The sequence below is a fragment of the Neomonachus schauinslandi genome, chromosome 4 (genome assembly GCF_002201575.2).
Source record: "Neomonachus schauinslandi chromosome 4, ASM220157v2, whole genome shotgun sequence".
NCBI classification, from domain to species: Eukaryota; Metazoa; Chordata; class Mammalia; order Carnivora; family Phocidae; genus Neomonachus; species Neomonachus schauinslandi.
The window spans coordinates 154,475,366-154,491,609 of record NC_058406.1 but is presented as its reverse complement, the minus strand read 5'-3'; the positions used below and the strand labels follow the sequence as shown (position 1 = coordinate 154,491,609).

The following is a 16,244-nucleotide window of genomic DNA, read 5'->3' as shown; positions in this document are numbered from 1 at the left end:
CACATATATTTATTCTGGCCATCCCAGACCCTTGGCAGATCTCTCATCTGAACTTCTACAAAGCTCCCTAAGTGACTATTGTAACTCTAATGTTTGTTATAAAGTGCAAATCAGATCATATCATCCTATGTGCTGTTCCTCTGCCTGGAATGCCTTTTCTCCCTTTCTTGGCCAGATGCAGAGCCACCAAAACATCAAACAGTACGGCATACTCAAGAAACAGTACCAAATAAATAAAAGGGAAACTACAGAGTAACAACCCTGACATAATGATTAGCTTTATTATTTGAAAATATTTTGAAATAGCTTAAGTACTTCATTTTCACAAATAACTACAAAATTCTCCTCTAGAGTAACAGGAAAAAAAAATAATGGCATCAGAATATATATAGCAGCACTATCCATAATAACCAAAACCTGGAAAAACCCGGTGTGTATCAGTAGTAAAACAGATAAAGAGACTGTAGTATATTCAGATACTAGAGCATCATTAAGCCAGAGAATGAATGAAGTACAACAACATGCAATCATTTAGGTGAATCTCACAAATATGTTGAACAAAATAACACAGATCCAATAGAATACATACTACATGATTCTGTTTGGATAAAATCTAAATATATTATATATAAATAATCTGTGGTGCCAGATAAAAGGATAAGGTTACCCTTTGGGGTGGGAAGTGGGAGTATGAGGATGGTATGGAGGGCTGGTAATGTTCTGCTTCTTGCTCTGAGTAATGGTTTCGAAACAGATATGTTCCGGCAATTCAACAAGTTGCGTATTTTCAATTTGTGCACTTTTAACTACATATGTTATGTTTTAATAAAAACTTTACTTGGCAATAAGCACTTTGCTACTTTTATCAATTTTTCTAAATGCATTTTCTGAATAAGCAATCTATCATTCATAATTCTTATTTATTTATCTCTTTCTTGAATCACAAGGAATTTAAGGTAGTTCGAAGGTACATGACTGATGTGGTCAATTTTAGACTAGACTGAAGAATATCTATGTCAAACCTGGAAACTCACCATGTGCGGGAATTGCCCCACTATCTCACAACTGCATGTCAAGTGCTTTGACCAGTCAAGCACCAATAAGAAGCATATAGCTTACATGAAAACATCTTTATCCATATCATTCTCAATCTTCAGAAAAAGCAGAAAGACCAAGTGGATTTTTTTTTTTTTTGAGCTAGAGCATGCATGCTTGTGGGAGCAGCAGGGGGAGGGACAAAGGGAAGGGGAGAGAGGGAATCCCAAGCAGATTCTATGCCCAGTGCGGAGCAAGAAGCAAGCTCAATCTCACAGCCCCGAGATCATGACCTGAGCCAAAATCAAGAGTTGGGTGCTTAACAGGCTGAGCCACCCAGGTGTCCCCCCATCTTTTTTAAAAAAAGATTTTATATTATCTGTATTTTTAAACCTCATCTTCCATCGCTTAACCCACTGAGCCACCCATGCGCCCCCCACCCCGCCACTGGAGTTTTTAAAGTAAAATCAAATTAACAATATTATCAAGGAATTTTCAATTTCCATTGTCATCTGCCTTCAAAACAAGAAAAATCAACACTTTTTGAGGTCCATCAGCTCTCCCTTATCACTTAATAATAGGCTGCTTATGCACTTAGAAATTTCACCTCTGACCCTAGACTCAGCTCTATTGCAAGTTAACATGGTTAAGTACAGCAAAAGAATCAAGTGATACACTTATTCTTATCATCAACAGGTATAAGCAGTCTCCAAAACATTCTTCTAAGGTACTCTCTGTGACCTGAAACTTAGAAATTCAGTCCTCTGGAAGAGACAGGAGAGAAAAAGTGCCCCAGAGTCTTAAGGAAAAGACTGTAACAAGCCATGTTAACAGTTAGCACTTCAGTAAAAGCCTCAAAATGTGGATCCTTGGATTCATGTTTTGCACCTAAAAAGACAAATAATTTTGCCTGGGCTGTTGGAAATCTGCTCCATCAGGGGATCTTAAATAGGAGGATCTTAAGATTCCTCCAGAAGCAAATGATCTTCAGATCATTCGGATCCGAATTTCGGATTGAAACAGCTAACCAGTGATTCTTGGATCAGGCTGATGAGTAATCAAAATCGATAGCTTCCATCCAAGAAAAGAAGAATGATTTTCTGATATCTCTACTTCTCCTTTTTAAAATTATTTTGTTTACTCTTTATCTTAGTTATTATTATGCTTTGGTACTCTAATGATCAACTAAAGGTTTCTCATATGCTTTCATGTATTTTCATTCTTATCACATTTTTAATCTCCTTTAGTCTTTCACTACCACCTAAGAAAATGCAAAAATCTCCCTATAATCCCACTGACAAAATTTAATAGATGTTCCGGGAAACACTACATACAGTAAATTTCCTCCTCCTGGAGCATTTCTGTATTGGAATTTTCTTCATGTTATTAACCCTAACCTTCAGTCTTACAAAAATTCGACCTTGATCGCAAGTCATCACAGCAGTTTCAACAGAATCAACAGTACCAGGCATGGGGACTAAAATTGTAGTTATCTTTGCTTTAGCAGCAAATCTTTATCTTTGGGCATCCTGAAATTTCCATCTCATTGCAATAAATGAAAATCAAACATAAACTAACCGCAGTAGATGTACTACTGCTCATTATATAGAGTCACCTCTCTTCATGATCACATGGAAAGGCTTTTTAGACTTCCTTGCAGTTAGTTAAGAGCCTTGTGACAGGTTTGGAGAATGAGCTGTGAGCAAAAGTGACTGGTCTTAGGTAGTTAATAAGTTCTCCATTCTCCATTCACTCTCTTCCCTGATGCAGCAACCCTGGTAGCTATGTGTTCCAGTTGGCTTACCAGTAAGATGGAAACAGCCTGGATCCCTGAATTTGAAGAGAAGCATTCTATAATCCTATAGCTAAGTGCTATAAGTCTCAGTGCTTTTTAGTGGGCCTGTGCCGCTGGGCTGTGACCTTCACAAGTGTTTCTGAGCCTCTTTTCCCCTTTCAGTGAGATGGGAAGTCTAGGGGGGGACTGCAATTGGGTATTTCCCTTCTCTCATGTTGACTAGGTAAAGTAGAATTTCCCTTGAGAACAAAAAGCTCTGGAAATATTTCAAAATGGTTACTTTTACCCTCCCCCTGCTGAGAGTGCAAGAGAATTTTTCACTGACCTTCACCTTGAGAACGTGGTGAGGTTTCTAGAGGTAAAACTCACAAAATTGGGGAGGTTGGGAGGTTGTTCCCCTAAGGCTGGGCTCCCAGGAATTTTTAGCTCTTAAGTCAGTCCACACTCAGCCTTCAGTCAGAGTTCCATCAATTATAGTTTAAGTTTTCTTACCAGATCCTAGCTCCAAGAGTTTCTGTTCCCAGTAAGCTGTGGTTCTCTTTCTTCACCTCTCCCTCCACTTGTCAGGGCATTGATTTGCCCTGTGATTTCAATTATGTGACAAATCTTAGAAGAGTTTTTGATTTTCAGTTTGTTCTGAACAAGCCTTTTCTTGTTGCGAGGATGAGAGTAACAACTTCCAAACTCTTTACATGTCAAAGAGGAAATCAGAAAATCTCCACAATATTGTTTTTCATTGTTCATCAGCATGTCTTTTTCCCACTTGAATGTGAAATATTTGTGAGAGCAGGAACCATAGTCCTTTTATCCCTGGATTCCTAGTACTCTGCACAGCATCAGAATTCTTCAGGGCTCAATCATGGACCTTCTTATCTGCTCTTCTTCACACACTCTCTAAGTCATCCTATCTATTCATCTAGCTTTAACACTAAAAGTTATAACTCTAGCCAATCCATATCTCTCCTTCAAAGTTGGCTAATTTATAACATCTGAAACATAAAAAGTTTAAAACTTATATTTTAGTTGTTAGTCCAACCTATTCATCCTTTCCTTGTCTTGATCAGTTAATGGCATCACCACCCAATTAGTTCTTCCAATCAGAAATCTGGCAGTCATCTTTGGCTCTTTTCTCTTCCTTACTAACTTCCTCCATATCTACTACACTAAAAAAAATCCTGTCATTTCAACCTCCAAATATATCCCCAATCCACTCCTCTCCATCTTCACTCTAATCAACCTGGTCCAAGTCATCTTCATCTCTAGCAAGTCTTTCATAAAAGCTTCCTCATTGTTCTATCCACTTCTAGTCTCACTCACCCTACTCATTGAGCAGCCAGATTGATCTTTACACATAAATTTAATCATGCCAATCCCATGTTTAAAAGTTTCCAATTATCTTCTTTTTTTACTGAGACTCAGATCCTTTTATACTGAGACTCAGACTTATCATTCTTTATAAAAACACTGCCCTATCTGAGTCCTACCTCTGGAATCTCATATCCTGCCATACTCCATTTTGTCCACTATATTATAGTCACACTGGTCTTCCTTGTCTCTCAAACCCTTCTCTACTTAAAAACTTTCACAAATGATGTTCCCTATGCTTAAAAAATACTCTTTCTCTTAGCATTTTTTCCTATTAAAAGACCTCATAATCAAAGAGGATTACTATATTAAGTGGCCATTTGATTCTCATGATTAAAATTTTAGATTTTCCCAGTTTTTCAAAAGTGTAATTTTTATTATGTCCCAACATGAATAAAATTGTTATTACATGAAAATTCAAAACAAACTTATCCAACTGACTGGTTTAATTAATCTGTATTTTAAAACTTTCTAACTTACCTTTGATATTATGCTAGATGTTGGGAATGCAAGTTAAATTAACAGTTGTATTACAAAGAATTTAACAGTTTTTTTCCTAGTATGCCCATCCTTAATTACCCAGGGACTTGTTTTACACTTTATATATAACCTATATTACATTGCCTTTAGAGAAGCTTTCCCTCATTTTGATGCTGAGGCAAAAAATAGTTAAAAAAAAAAAAAGAAAGAAAGAAAAAGTAAAATTAAAATTATTTAATTTGTATATTAAGGAATTTCTGCAAAGGTTGAATGAGCTGATAATTGACACAAATAGCTCAATTGATTTTTTATGCCTTAAAACACGGAAAGTCAAAGTTGGACCACTGTTCTACTTATACCTACAGTTTCACATGAATTACCAATATCAAAATTAGTAAATCTTCCTGTTATATTGAAGAACTATGAAATACACAAACTCCAAAAATGCAGATTCAAGAAACCTACAATATTATAGCTTTGAATAACCACAAAATGGGATTTATATAAATTCATTAAAATGAAATTACTGTTCAGGAAATATTAGACTTTTAATATTATCTGATAGAATACTTAGTTATTCTACTAATGAAAATGTCTATACGGAGTATGAAGAAACATGAGTCCTATTTTTTATATCTTAAATGAATACCTGGAATTCAGTTCTTAGAAATAATTTTATAAATGAATGAACAGAAAGTAAGCAGATAGGAAGTTATCCCAATCAAATGGTAGTCAAAGAGAGAAAAAAATTAGATGACTCAGAAAGAAGTCTTAGAACATGGAAAGATGAATTAAAAGAGAAGATTCACAAGTATCCTGGTTTTTGGATCAGAAAGATAAAAGGAAAGCTTCTGGAAAATTATATACCAAAAATCTTCAGCATAACAGGAATGTAAGATGAAAAAGGTAACTATTGAGAGAATCTATTAATTCTCAATTTTTTTTTAAAGTAGGCTCCATGCCCAGTGTGGAGCCCAATGTGGGGCTTGAATTCATGACCCTGAGATCAAGACCTGAGCTGAAATCAAGAGTTGGACACTCAACTGACTGAGCACCCAGGTGCCCCTAATTCTGAATTTTTAAAACTGCATAAATCACAGATCAACAACAAGAATGAGTTGCCCAAGATACTTTAATGGAAATAGTACCTATTAAACAAGAATTAGTTTTTAAAACATCCAAAAGTACTGGTCTTTTCTCCTATCATCTTCCTATCCAAAAACCAAAGCAAACTGAATTATATTTATTACTGAAGTAAAGCTATTTCTTTTCAAGATTGCCTTGATCTTTGTTTATGCCAATCAAATGTCACTTTATTTCAATAATTAGACATCACTTTTTAAAGTTATTATCTATTTTATTTAACGCACATTGTAATCTACTAAATAATATAACTTAATCTTGATTACTTTTTGAAACTTACAAATAAGATACATAACTGAAGTCATTTAATACTGAGGCAAATTTGCATCTAATTATATTTTGATAGTAATTTTACTATTTTATGACGTTTCAGTGCCTAAGAGAAAATCAGCAACATAATGACATGGTATGCCATTTTAACACAAATTTTTATTAGAAAAGAGCTTATTAAATTCATTTCCATTCCTTGTAGCACAGTATTCTTATACTATAAAAGGATAAAACATGTAAAATCAGTTGTGAAGAAAGGTTTGCTGAGTTCCTCCTACAGTATGCTATCAAGCATTCTGCTAGATGCCAAAGATAAAACAGTAGATAGGACAAAACAGGTCTTGACTTCACCTAGATTAAATACAGCAACAGTTCCCATTTTAGAGCTACATATACAGTAGACCCCCCACCCCCAAGCCTCACCCTCAGTTTCACTTTCTGTGCTTCCAGTGACCCGTGATCCACTGGGGTCTGGAAGAAGAGGATCCTCCTGCCATATCCTCAGAAGATCAATAGTAGCGTAACACTATGTCACAGGACCTCTCTCATTCCCCTCACTTTATCTCATCATGTAGGCACTTAATCATCTCACATCATCACAAGAAGAAGAGTGAATATTGTACAAGATATCTTGAGAGAGAGAATCCACCTTTACATAACTTTTATTACAGCATATTAAAATTGTTCTATTTTATTATTAGTTATTGTTGTTTATCTCTTACTGTACCTAATGTATAAAGTAAACTTTATCATAGTTATGTATGTATAGGAAAAAAAAACAGTAAATATGGCGATTATGTGCCGGCCGCTGTTTCAGGCATCCAGTGGGGGTCTTGGAACATATATGCAGATGGGGGTGAAGGAGACTACTCTAAACTATTAGAAGTAGTATACCACAACATAATTTTAGGTTGGTTGAAACTAAAACACTGACAAAATTTAAAATAAAATGCATACAAGGTAGTATAAAATGAATGAGCAGATTACCCTCAGCCATAACAAGACGTTTATCCTCTAGTTTGCATTAAAGGCAAACATGAAAGTTTCTCTGAATATTTCAGCTTAGGGCTCCTATAGTAGTCATTCTCATCCTCTCCTAGAGTTCATGTCACTTCTCAATCTGAGCATCCCTACAACCAAACCATCTTTTCCAAAGCCAGAGCTCCCACTTTAAAAAAGCATAGAGGCTGAGTGGTAAGAGTGCGTTGGAGTAAGACGACAGTTATCATGGAGAGATTAGAATTTAAATATATACAATCTTTCTCACATTCTCAAAGTTACTTCCACTTCAAAATATAAATAATATTACTTGCACAGAGTTAAAAAAAAGATGTGTGAACAATTTTTTAAAGAATGTTTTCTATTCTATGAAAAACTAAAATAAATGGAATTGACTTTTTTTAATGTTTCAGGTCAATGTGAGAATAAATTGCTGCATTTCCCAAATTATGTTGATAACTTAATGAAATGTTCAATGAAAACAGGACTCAGTGGTCAAATATGTTTAGTAAACACTCAATGTTCTAACCCCTTTGGAGCATTTTTAGACACTCAGAAGTATTACAATAAAGAAAATTTCTTGACCTTTTTTTTTTTAAAGATTTTATTTATTTATTTGAGAGAGAGAATGAGAGAGAGAGCACATGAGAGGGGGGAGGGTCAGAGGGAGAAGCAGACTCCCTGCCAAGCAGGGAGCCCGATGCGGGACTCGATCCAGGGACTCCAGGATCATGACCTGAGCCGAAGGCAGTCACCCAACCAACTGAGCCACCCAGGCGCCCCTCTTGACCTTTTTTTAAAAGAACCTTTCCAAAACTATTTGGCCAAAGACTGAATTGGGGGGTTAATATTTCTTAATGTCCTCTGAATTATTTTTGAAAGAAACACACTTTAGAATATATTGCATAATTGGAGAAAGGGGAGAACTACCTCTCTTCGTTTTTACTACCTTATAAATCATCCTGTCTTCTTTTTAGATTTCCATGATAATTAAAGATGAAAGTATCAAACTCATAACCTAACAATTTTTGTTTCTGAGGAATAATATTCCAAGGGCAGCATTTTAATACATACTCTTCAGTATGTTATGCTATCAGAGATAATATTTAGTCTGTACAGATCAGCTTACTTACGTCTGGGGCTCCTTTTCATTTTGTTGTTTTTGCTGGGGCTGAAGAACGTTATTTACCAGTTCAGTGATCCCACTAAAGGGAAACCACCTGTTTAAATAAGCAAATAATGTGACTGAATAACCAAATGAATAACAACGTAGGTCAAATGTTTTCTTATCCATAATAATAAAAATACACAGGCACAGAAACTACAGCCAATGGAAATGTGAGCTCCCATTATCATCAGGCAGTCAGAAAGTACGGAAATTAAGTTTGAACACTTAACCAGTCCACAAGCAGGTAGCAAAAAACTACATCCAGTCAGTGTGTGGATGAAGTAAGAAGCTGCAGGCAGCTCTCTTACAAGCCAGAGAGTCAGAAAGCAGAAGACACACTAGCTGCAGCCTATCCAGTATTAGTGTAAGCTAATACCATCCAAGGTGCAGAAAGCAGAATATGGCAAAGGTACAGAAATCAAGCCTACTGCACTCTTAATACATTTACTTACTGTGTCGGCTGTGGTTTGTGTTCTTCTTTGACCCTAAAAAGATAAGTTTGCACAACTGAGTGCATTGTACTGAGAAAAAATGTCTATCTACAATTTGTGGTCATATAAAAATAAAAAATGAGGTTTGTTACATTGAAAAGGTTAGTGCTTTGCTACTCAGAATTATACATTTAAACTAAGCTAACACAAAAAAAGAGAAGTTGAATCACTTGTTCTGAATAAAGGACTGGTATTAAAACTCTACTACTGTTTTAATGATTCCATGATTTAGTCCTCAAGTTCTCTGCATATTTTTATTAATACTGATAGTGAAGCTTTTAAAATATTTATTTTAAAGTACCATATTAAACACAGCTACATTTGTTTTACTGAAGATAAATTGATTTCCTCTTTATTTTTTAAAATTCTTCCTTAATATAAATTGAAGGCCTAAATATTTTAAATAAAATGTATAGTTCTATAAATGTATTTTAAAAGCCTTATAAATGAGTTTATTTATTGCTTAAAAGAGCAGATAAAAGAATTGGAGGTTATGTATTCAATCTACCTAAAAATAACTACTAAAATAACTATGTATATTAAATTTTAAATATTTATAAGCTAAAGTAAATTATTCATATAAGATAACAGACTAAAAATGCATTTAAACTATAATCAACTCAGTGCTTCACTGAAATAGCACTGGATATTTACAAGGCAGAGAAAGATCATACCCAAGGGTACTGGATTCCTCTGAAATTTGGCTTCCCACACTTTACCTAGGACCAGTCCTGAGAGGTAAACTTATGATTCAATGATCAGTTCATCAGCTTTTACTTTCCCAAAGAAAAGCTAAGGATTGGTAACTAAAATTCACCACCAAAATCTAGGATTTTCATAAGGAAATTATATTAACACTGTGCATTAAATACTTTTTAGATCAAATTGATTTTCTTTTCCAGTGTGCTCCTATTTATAATGATAAAAGCAATAAATGAAAAGGTATACCCTTATACATTTTTGTGTCCCAATAGATAAATATAATTGGTAATTATGTATCTCTATATTAAACCAAAAAGGAATATCTTGTGTTCTCTGCATAAACTTCAAAAAAGTAGAACAGTTTTATCCTAGAGTTAAAGCCACATCATTTAATATTTAAATATAGTCACATAGTGGATTAATAAAGACTGTATTTAGCACCAAATATCCTATCACCAAACAAACACAAAAAACTTAGAGTGACACACAGAGTCTATCCTGAAAACATATTGTATTTCCTACAGAATAAGATAAAAATCTCTTAACATTTCAAAACAAAATAGGTCCCAAACAGATAATGACAAAGAAAGATTACCATATCAGCTCATCAAAATGGAGAACAATGCAAGATTACCCTTCACCAAATGATATGTATGTTAAAAACAATAAATATTTAAATAAATAAATAAATAAATATTGAAATAAATATGTAAATGAGGAAACAATATTGTTAAAGAATTCTTGGGTGATCTCTGCAAGGAATCATGTTGCTATTTTAATTAGTGACAAAGTTTTCATCATAAACAAATTGATATTAATCTACCAATCAGTTCCTAATTTTAAAATCTTTACTTGAAAAATTAACAGACATAAAAATGTTAATTACCAATTCAGGAAGTATTTCTGGGCATTGTAAAATATCTATATGTGAAATATACAAACATTTACATCAGCTTCCCAAATAAAATATGTATCATCGCTTCTCGGCCTTTTGGCTAAGATCAAGTGAAATAAAATATGTATCATAATAAGGCAGTTAAAATATTTATCCTGTCAGGTGGCCAACAGACACATGAAAAGATGTTCATCATCACTTACTCTCAGGATAATGCAAATCAAACTACAATGAGTTATCCCCTCACACCTGTCAGAATGGCTATAATCAACAACACAAGAAACAACAGGTGCTGGTGAGGATGTGGAGAAAAAGGAACACTTGTGCACTGTTGGGAATGTAAACTGGTGCAGCCACTCTGGAAAACAGTATGGAAGTTCCTCAAAAAATTAAAAAAGAGAACTACCCTATGATCCAGCAGTAACACTACTGGGTATTTACCCAAAGAATATAAAAAACACTAAACTCAAAGGGACACATGCACCCTGATGTTTATAGCAGCATTGTCTACAACAGCCAAATTATGGAAGCAGCCCAAGTGTCCATCAATAGATGAATGGATAAAGAATATGTGGTATATATACAATGGAATATTATCCAGCCATAAAAAAGAATGAAATCTTGCCATTTGCAATGACATGAATGTGCTAGAGAGTATAATGCTAAACAAAAGTCAATCAGAAAAAGACAAAAACCGTATGATTTCACTCATATGTGGAATTTAAGAAACAAAACAAATGAGCAAAAGACAAAGACAGAGAGAGAAACCAAGAAACAAGCTCTTAACTATAGACAACAAACTGATGGTTACCAGAGGGGAGGTTGATGGGGGAATAGGTTAAATGGGTGATGGGGATTAAGGAGTACCCTTGTTGTGATGAGCACCAGGTGATGTATGGAATTGTTGAATCACTGTATTTTACACCTGAAACTAACAAAACACTATATTAAAAAAATTTACCCTGTCTTTAAATACAATCAAGAGTATAAAATTATTCTCCTTTTTTCCTAATATTTTAAATAAAATCAAACCTCAAAATGTCTGGACATAATTAAAATTCATGATGAGATCATTTAAGAACTGGTAATATGAAAAAGTAATCATATCATATATTTCTTTTACAATATACTAACATTATTAACAATGAACACCTACATTCCTGCATTCCAAAAAGTGTGTGAGGGGCTTCCAGTTTCCAGTCTGATACATAAAAAACTTAGAAATCATCACTTCCATCCTTACAACAAGCAGAAAGGTGAACGAACTGAAAATCAACAACTCTTCTTAGAGCCATCAAAGAATTTAGGTTACCAGATAAACTGTTGCCCTGAAAATGAAAGAAACAGACAAATAGATACAGACTATCACATTTTACCAAAAGTACGAGCCAAGGGGCAGAAGCCCACACCTGAAGCTACTATCTGTAGAAATACTTTTAACTATAACTGACCAATAACTAGAGACTCAGTGTGGACTGGGTTGAGAGTTTAAAATTCCAAGGGGTCCCAGTCTTAGTTTTGCCACCACATTTCCATAAATTTTATCTCCAGGAGCCCTACCAGTTGCTCACTGTGAAAATCAAAGAAAAATCTCCTCCTACATCCAGCAGAAGGGGAAAGTAACCATTATGAAATATTCCCAGAACTCTCTACTCTCCTTACCAATCCTAAACTCAAGGGAAAATATTTTACCAAAGCCTAAATAATTGAGGTTCTACCAAAACCAAACAAGCCTGAAGAAGTTAATTACCTCTTCTAGCCTTTGATGTGGGAGAAAACACACACACACACACACACACACACAACTATACCCCCTCTAGCCTTCAACATGGGGAAAGAGAAATACCTAACTCAGGCTCACCAAAAGACAGACTACAGAATGCTTCTCATATATCAACACCTTACCACCAAATCAATAGAGTTCCTGAAAAATGACGACATTAAACTAAAAGAACTACAAGCTTTAGACACTATTTAGTTGAAAGTCTCTAGGGAAACACAAGGGAAAGGAAGGAAGGAAAAGAAAGGAAAATATAAATAAAGACAATAGAGAAGATTCTGGGAGGATGATGGAGTAGAAAGCAATAGAAATCTGTCTCCCCACCTAGACAACAATGGCAAAATCTGTCCGATGTAACTATTTTGGAAATTTGGAGTCTAATGAAGGCTTTCAACTTCGGGAGAAGGCTTAAACAATACACTGCAGTTAATTTTGGTCAACTTGGGCTCTTAGCATAATATCAGCTACCCATTCCCACATGCCAGACCCATAGCACACTGCTGTGCACCTGCTCCTGGAGCAACCTGCACACAGTTTGCAGGGGTCTGGATAGGTAAAAAGGACTCTGTCCTCCAAATATCAGTGATTTGTGCTTCAGATCATGGGCTATTGCTTCTTATCTCAGAGGTGCAGACAAAAAACTGGGTGGCTATTATTGCAACTCCTCACACTGTTGAAGCCCTTCCCCTTCTGGCTAAGGTGATATCCAGGATATTTAAATGGCCAGCACATCCCACCCCCCACTCTGCTCTGTTTTTCAATTTTTCTCCCTTTGGGAGCCAGACATTAAAGACTGAAACATTCAAAAACAACTGCATGTATGAGAGAAAGTCAAGTCACTATACATGCCCAGAGAAAGGCCCAGGCATAGCAAAGACCTGAAAAGACCTTAAATTTATACCACAGGATAATCCTCAGCACAGAGACAGCCTACAATTAAATACACACACACACACACACACACAAAATAAGCAAAAATAATAACAGAAAACAAGAAAACCCAGTGAAGGGAAAAAACCTGATTTCCAGAGTTACCACATTAGATTCAAATGTCCAATTATCAATTTAAAAAAAAATCCTAACACATACAAACAGGAAAGTATTATCCATTCAAAGGAAAAAAGGATGAATAGAAACTGTCCTTGAAAAAGACCTGACAGCAGATCAAAAAAAACAAAGACTTTAAAACAACCATCTTAAAGAAGCTCAAAGAATTAAAGGAAGATGTGGGAAAAGTCAAGAAAATGTGTGAACAAAGTGGGAATATCAATAAAGAGATAGAAAACCTAAAAAAAATGAAGCAGGGTTTCTGGAGATGAAAGTACAATAACATAAAAAATTCACTAGAGGGATTCAAACTACAGACCAATACCCAAATACTACCCAAAGCAATGTACAGATTCAATGCAATCCCTATCAAAATCCCAATGTTTTTGGCAGAAATACAAAAACCCATCCTAAATTCATATGGAATCAGAAGGCACCCTAAATAGCCAAAATAATCTTGGAAAAAAAAAAAAAGAACAAAGCTGGATGACTCACATATACTGATTTCAAAACTTACTACACAGCTATAGATAATCTGTGGTACTGGCATAAAGGCAGACATAGACCAGTGAAATAGTATAGAGAGCCCAGAAATAAACCCTCATATATATAGCCAAATGGTTTTTGACAAGGGTGCCAAGACTATTCCATGGGGAAAGGACAGTCTTTTCAACAAATGGGACTGGGAAAACTGGATATCCACATAAAAAGAATGAAGTTGGTCCCTTACCTAACTTATACAAGAATTAAATCAAAATCAAAGACCTAAATGTAAGATCTAAAACTATAAAATTCTTAGATGATAACATAAGAGCAAAAGCTGTACAACATTGGATTTGTCAATGATTTATTGGATATGACACCAAAAGTTCAGGCAACGAAAGAAAAAGCAGACAAACTGAACTTCACAAAAATTTTTAAATTTTGTGCATCAACAGAGTAAAAATGCAACCCACACAACGGAAGAAAATGTTTGAAAATTATATCTAATCATAAGTGACTATTATCCAGAATATATAGAGAACTCCTAAAACTTAACATACACCAAAAAAGGAACTCAGTCCAAAAATAGACAAAGAACTTGAATAGACGTTTCTCCCAAGAAGATATACAAATGGCCAAAAAGCACATGAAAAGGTGCTCAATCTCACTGATCATTAGAAAAATGCAAATCTGAACTATTATGAGATATCATCTCACACCCATTAGGATATCTACTATCAAAAAAACAAGATAACAGGTGTTGGTAAGAATATGGAGAAATTGGAACCCTTGTGCATTGTTGGTGGGAATGCAAAATAGTATAGTCACTGTGGAAAACAGTATGGTGTTTCCTTAAAAAATTAAAAATTATTTTATGATCCAGCAATTCCACTTCTGGGTATATGCTAGAAAGAACTGATAGAAGACACTGATAGATTAAAAGCAAAGGAATGAAGAAAGATATACCATACTAACATTAATAAAAAAAAGCTGAAGTATCTAGTTAATTTCAGACAAAGTCAACTTCAGAGCAAGGGAATTATCAAGGATAAAGAGGGGCATTCCATAATGACAAAGGGGTGAATTCTCCAAGAAAACAGAATAATCCTTAATGTGTTTGTGCCTAACAACAGAGTGTCAAAATATGAGAGACAAAAATTGATAGACCTGCCACAAAAAAAAGACAAATCCACTGTTAGAATTATAACACTTCACACTTCGATTGAATAATTGACAGATCCAGCAGGCAGAAAATCAGTAAGGACATAGCTGAATGAACAGCATCATCAATAAAATGTATCTAATTGACATTCTCTAATACATCATCCAATAATACCGGAATACACATTACTCTCAAGTTCAAATGGAATATTTACCAAGCTAGAACACATTCTGGTCCCTAACACACTCTTTAACAACTTTAAAAGAATACAAATCATACGAAGTTCCTCTGAGTTCACAAAGAAATTAAACTAGAAACAAATAACAAAACTGTGGTGGAAAATCCAAAAATACCTGGAGATTAAACAATATACTTCTAAATAACACCTGGACCAAAAAAGAAGTCTCGAGAAAATTCTGAAGTATTTTGAACTAAATGAAAATGAAAAACAATCTATCAAAATTTGTGAGATGCTGCTAAATCAGTACTTAGACAAAACTTTCAACACTGGATGCAAAAAAAAGGTCTAAAATCCATAAACTAAGATTCCATCTTAGGAAACTAGAAAAGAAGAGTGAATTAAATCTAAAGTAAAACAAAGAAAAGAAATAATAAAAATAAGAGCATAAATCAATGAAATTTAAAATAGAAAATCAATAGTCAAAATCAACAAAACCAAAAGCTGCTTTTTTATAAAAACCAATAAAATGATAAACCTAGCTACAGCTAGGCTAGTCAAGAAAAAGAGAGAAGACACAAATTACTAATATCAGAAATGAAAGATGGTCCATCACTACTGATCCCATGACATTAAAAAAGATATAGATAATAAATATTAAGAATAACTCTATGCTCAGAAATTTAATAACTTTAATAAAATGAACCACTTCCTTGAAAGATACTCTCTATGACAGCTCATACAAGGAGAAATAGATAATCTGAATAGGTCTAACATCTATTAAAGTAATTGAATCAATAGTTAACAACCTTGCAAAAGAGAAATCACCAAGGTCCAAATGGTTCCATTTGTGAACTCTACCAAACATTTAAATAGAAAATTATACCAATCCTCTACAATCTCTTTCAGAAAAGGAAGCTAAGAGAACACTTTCTCAGTCTCTTAGAACAGCATCACCATAATACAAAAACCAAAGACATTAAAAGAAATGAAATTTTATAATATCTTTCATGACCACAAATGCAAATATATTCAACAACATATTAGTAGATTGAACCCAACATTGTATAAAACAATTGTACCCCATGACCAGGTTGGGTTTATCCCAGATATGCTGGTTCAATACTCAAAAATCAGTTAGTGTAATCTATCACATCAACAAGTCAAAGAAGAAAAATCATCTATCATATTTGACAAAATCCAACAACCATTCATAATAAAAACTCTCAACACACTATGAATTGAGAATAT

At 34.4% G+C, this 16,244-nt stretch overlaps 1 protein-coding gene across 22 annotated transcripts in view; it reads right to left on the bottom strand.

Moving 5' to 3' along the window:
* The window catches only part of RIMS2 (regulating synaptic membrane exocytosis 2), a 595,628-nt gene that overhangs the window by 501,050 nt on the left and 78,334 nt on the right, over positions 1–16,244 (bottom strand). For 6 of the 22 annotated variants that reach the window (XM_021688297.1, XM_044914274.1, XM_021688308.2 and 3 more), the window contains exons 2-3: positions 8,708–8,740; positions 8,221–8,307 (exon numbers count right to left, since the gene is read on the bottom strand). The exons of the other annotated variants lie outside the window; for them this stretch is intronic. In XM_021688297.1, coding sequence (XP_021543972.1) covers positions 8,221–8,307; positions 8,708–8,740 — 120 coding nt within the window. The remainder of the gene's footprint in view (positions 1–8,220; positions 8,308–8,707; positions 8,741–16,244) is intronic. 22 annotated transcript variants of the gene reach the window in all.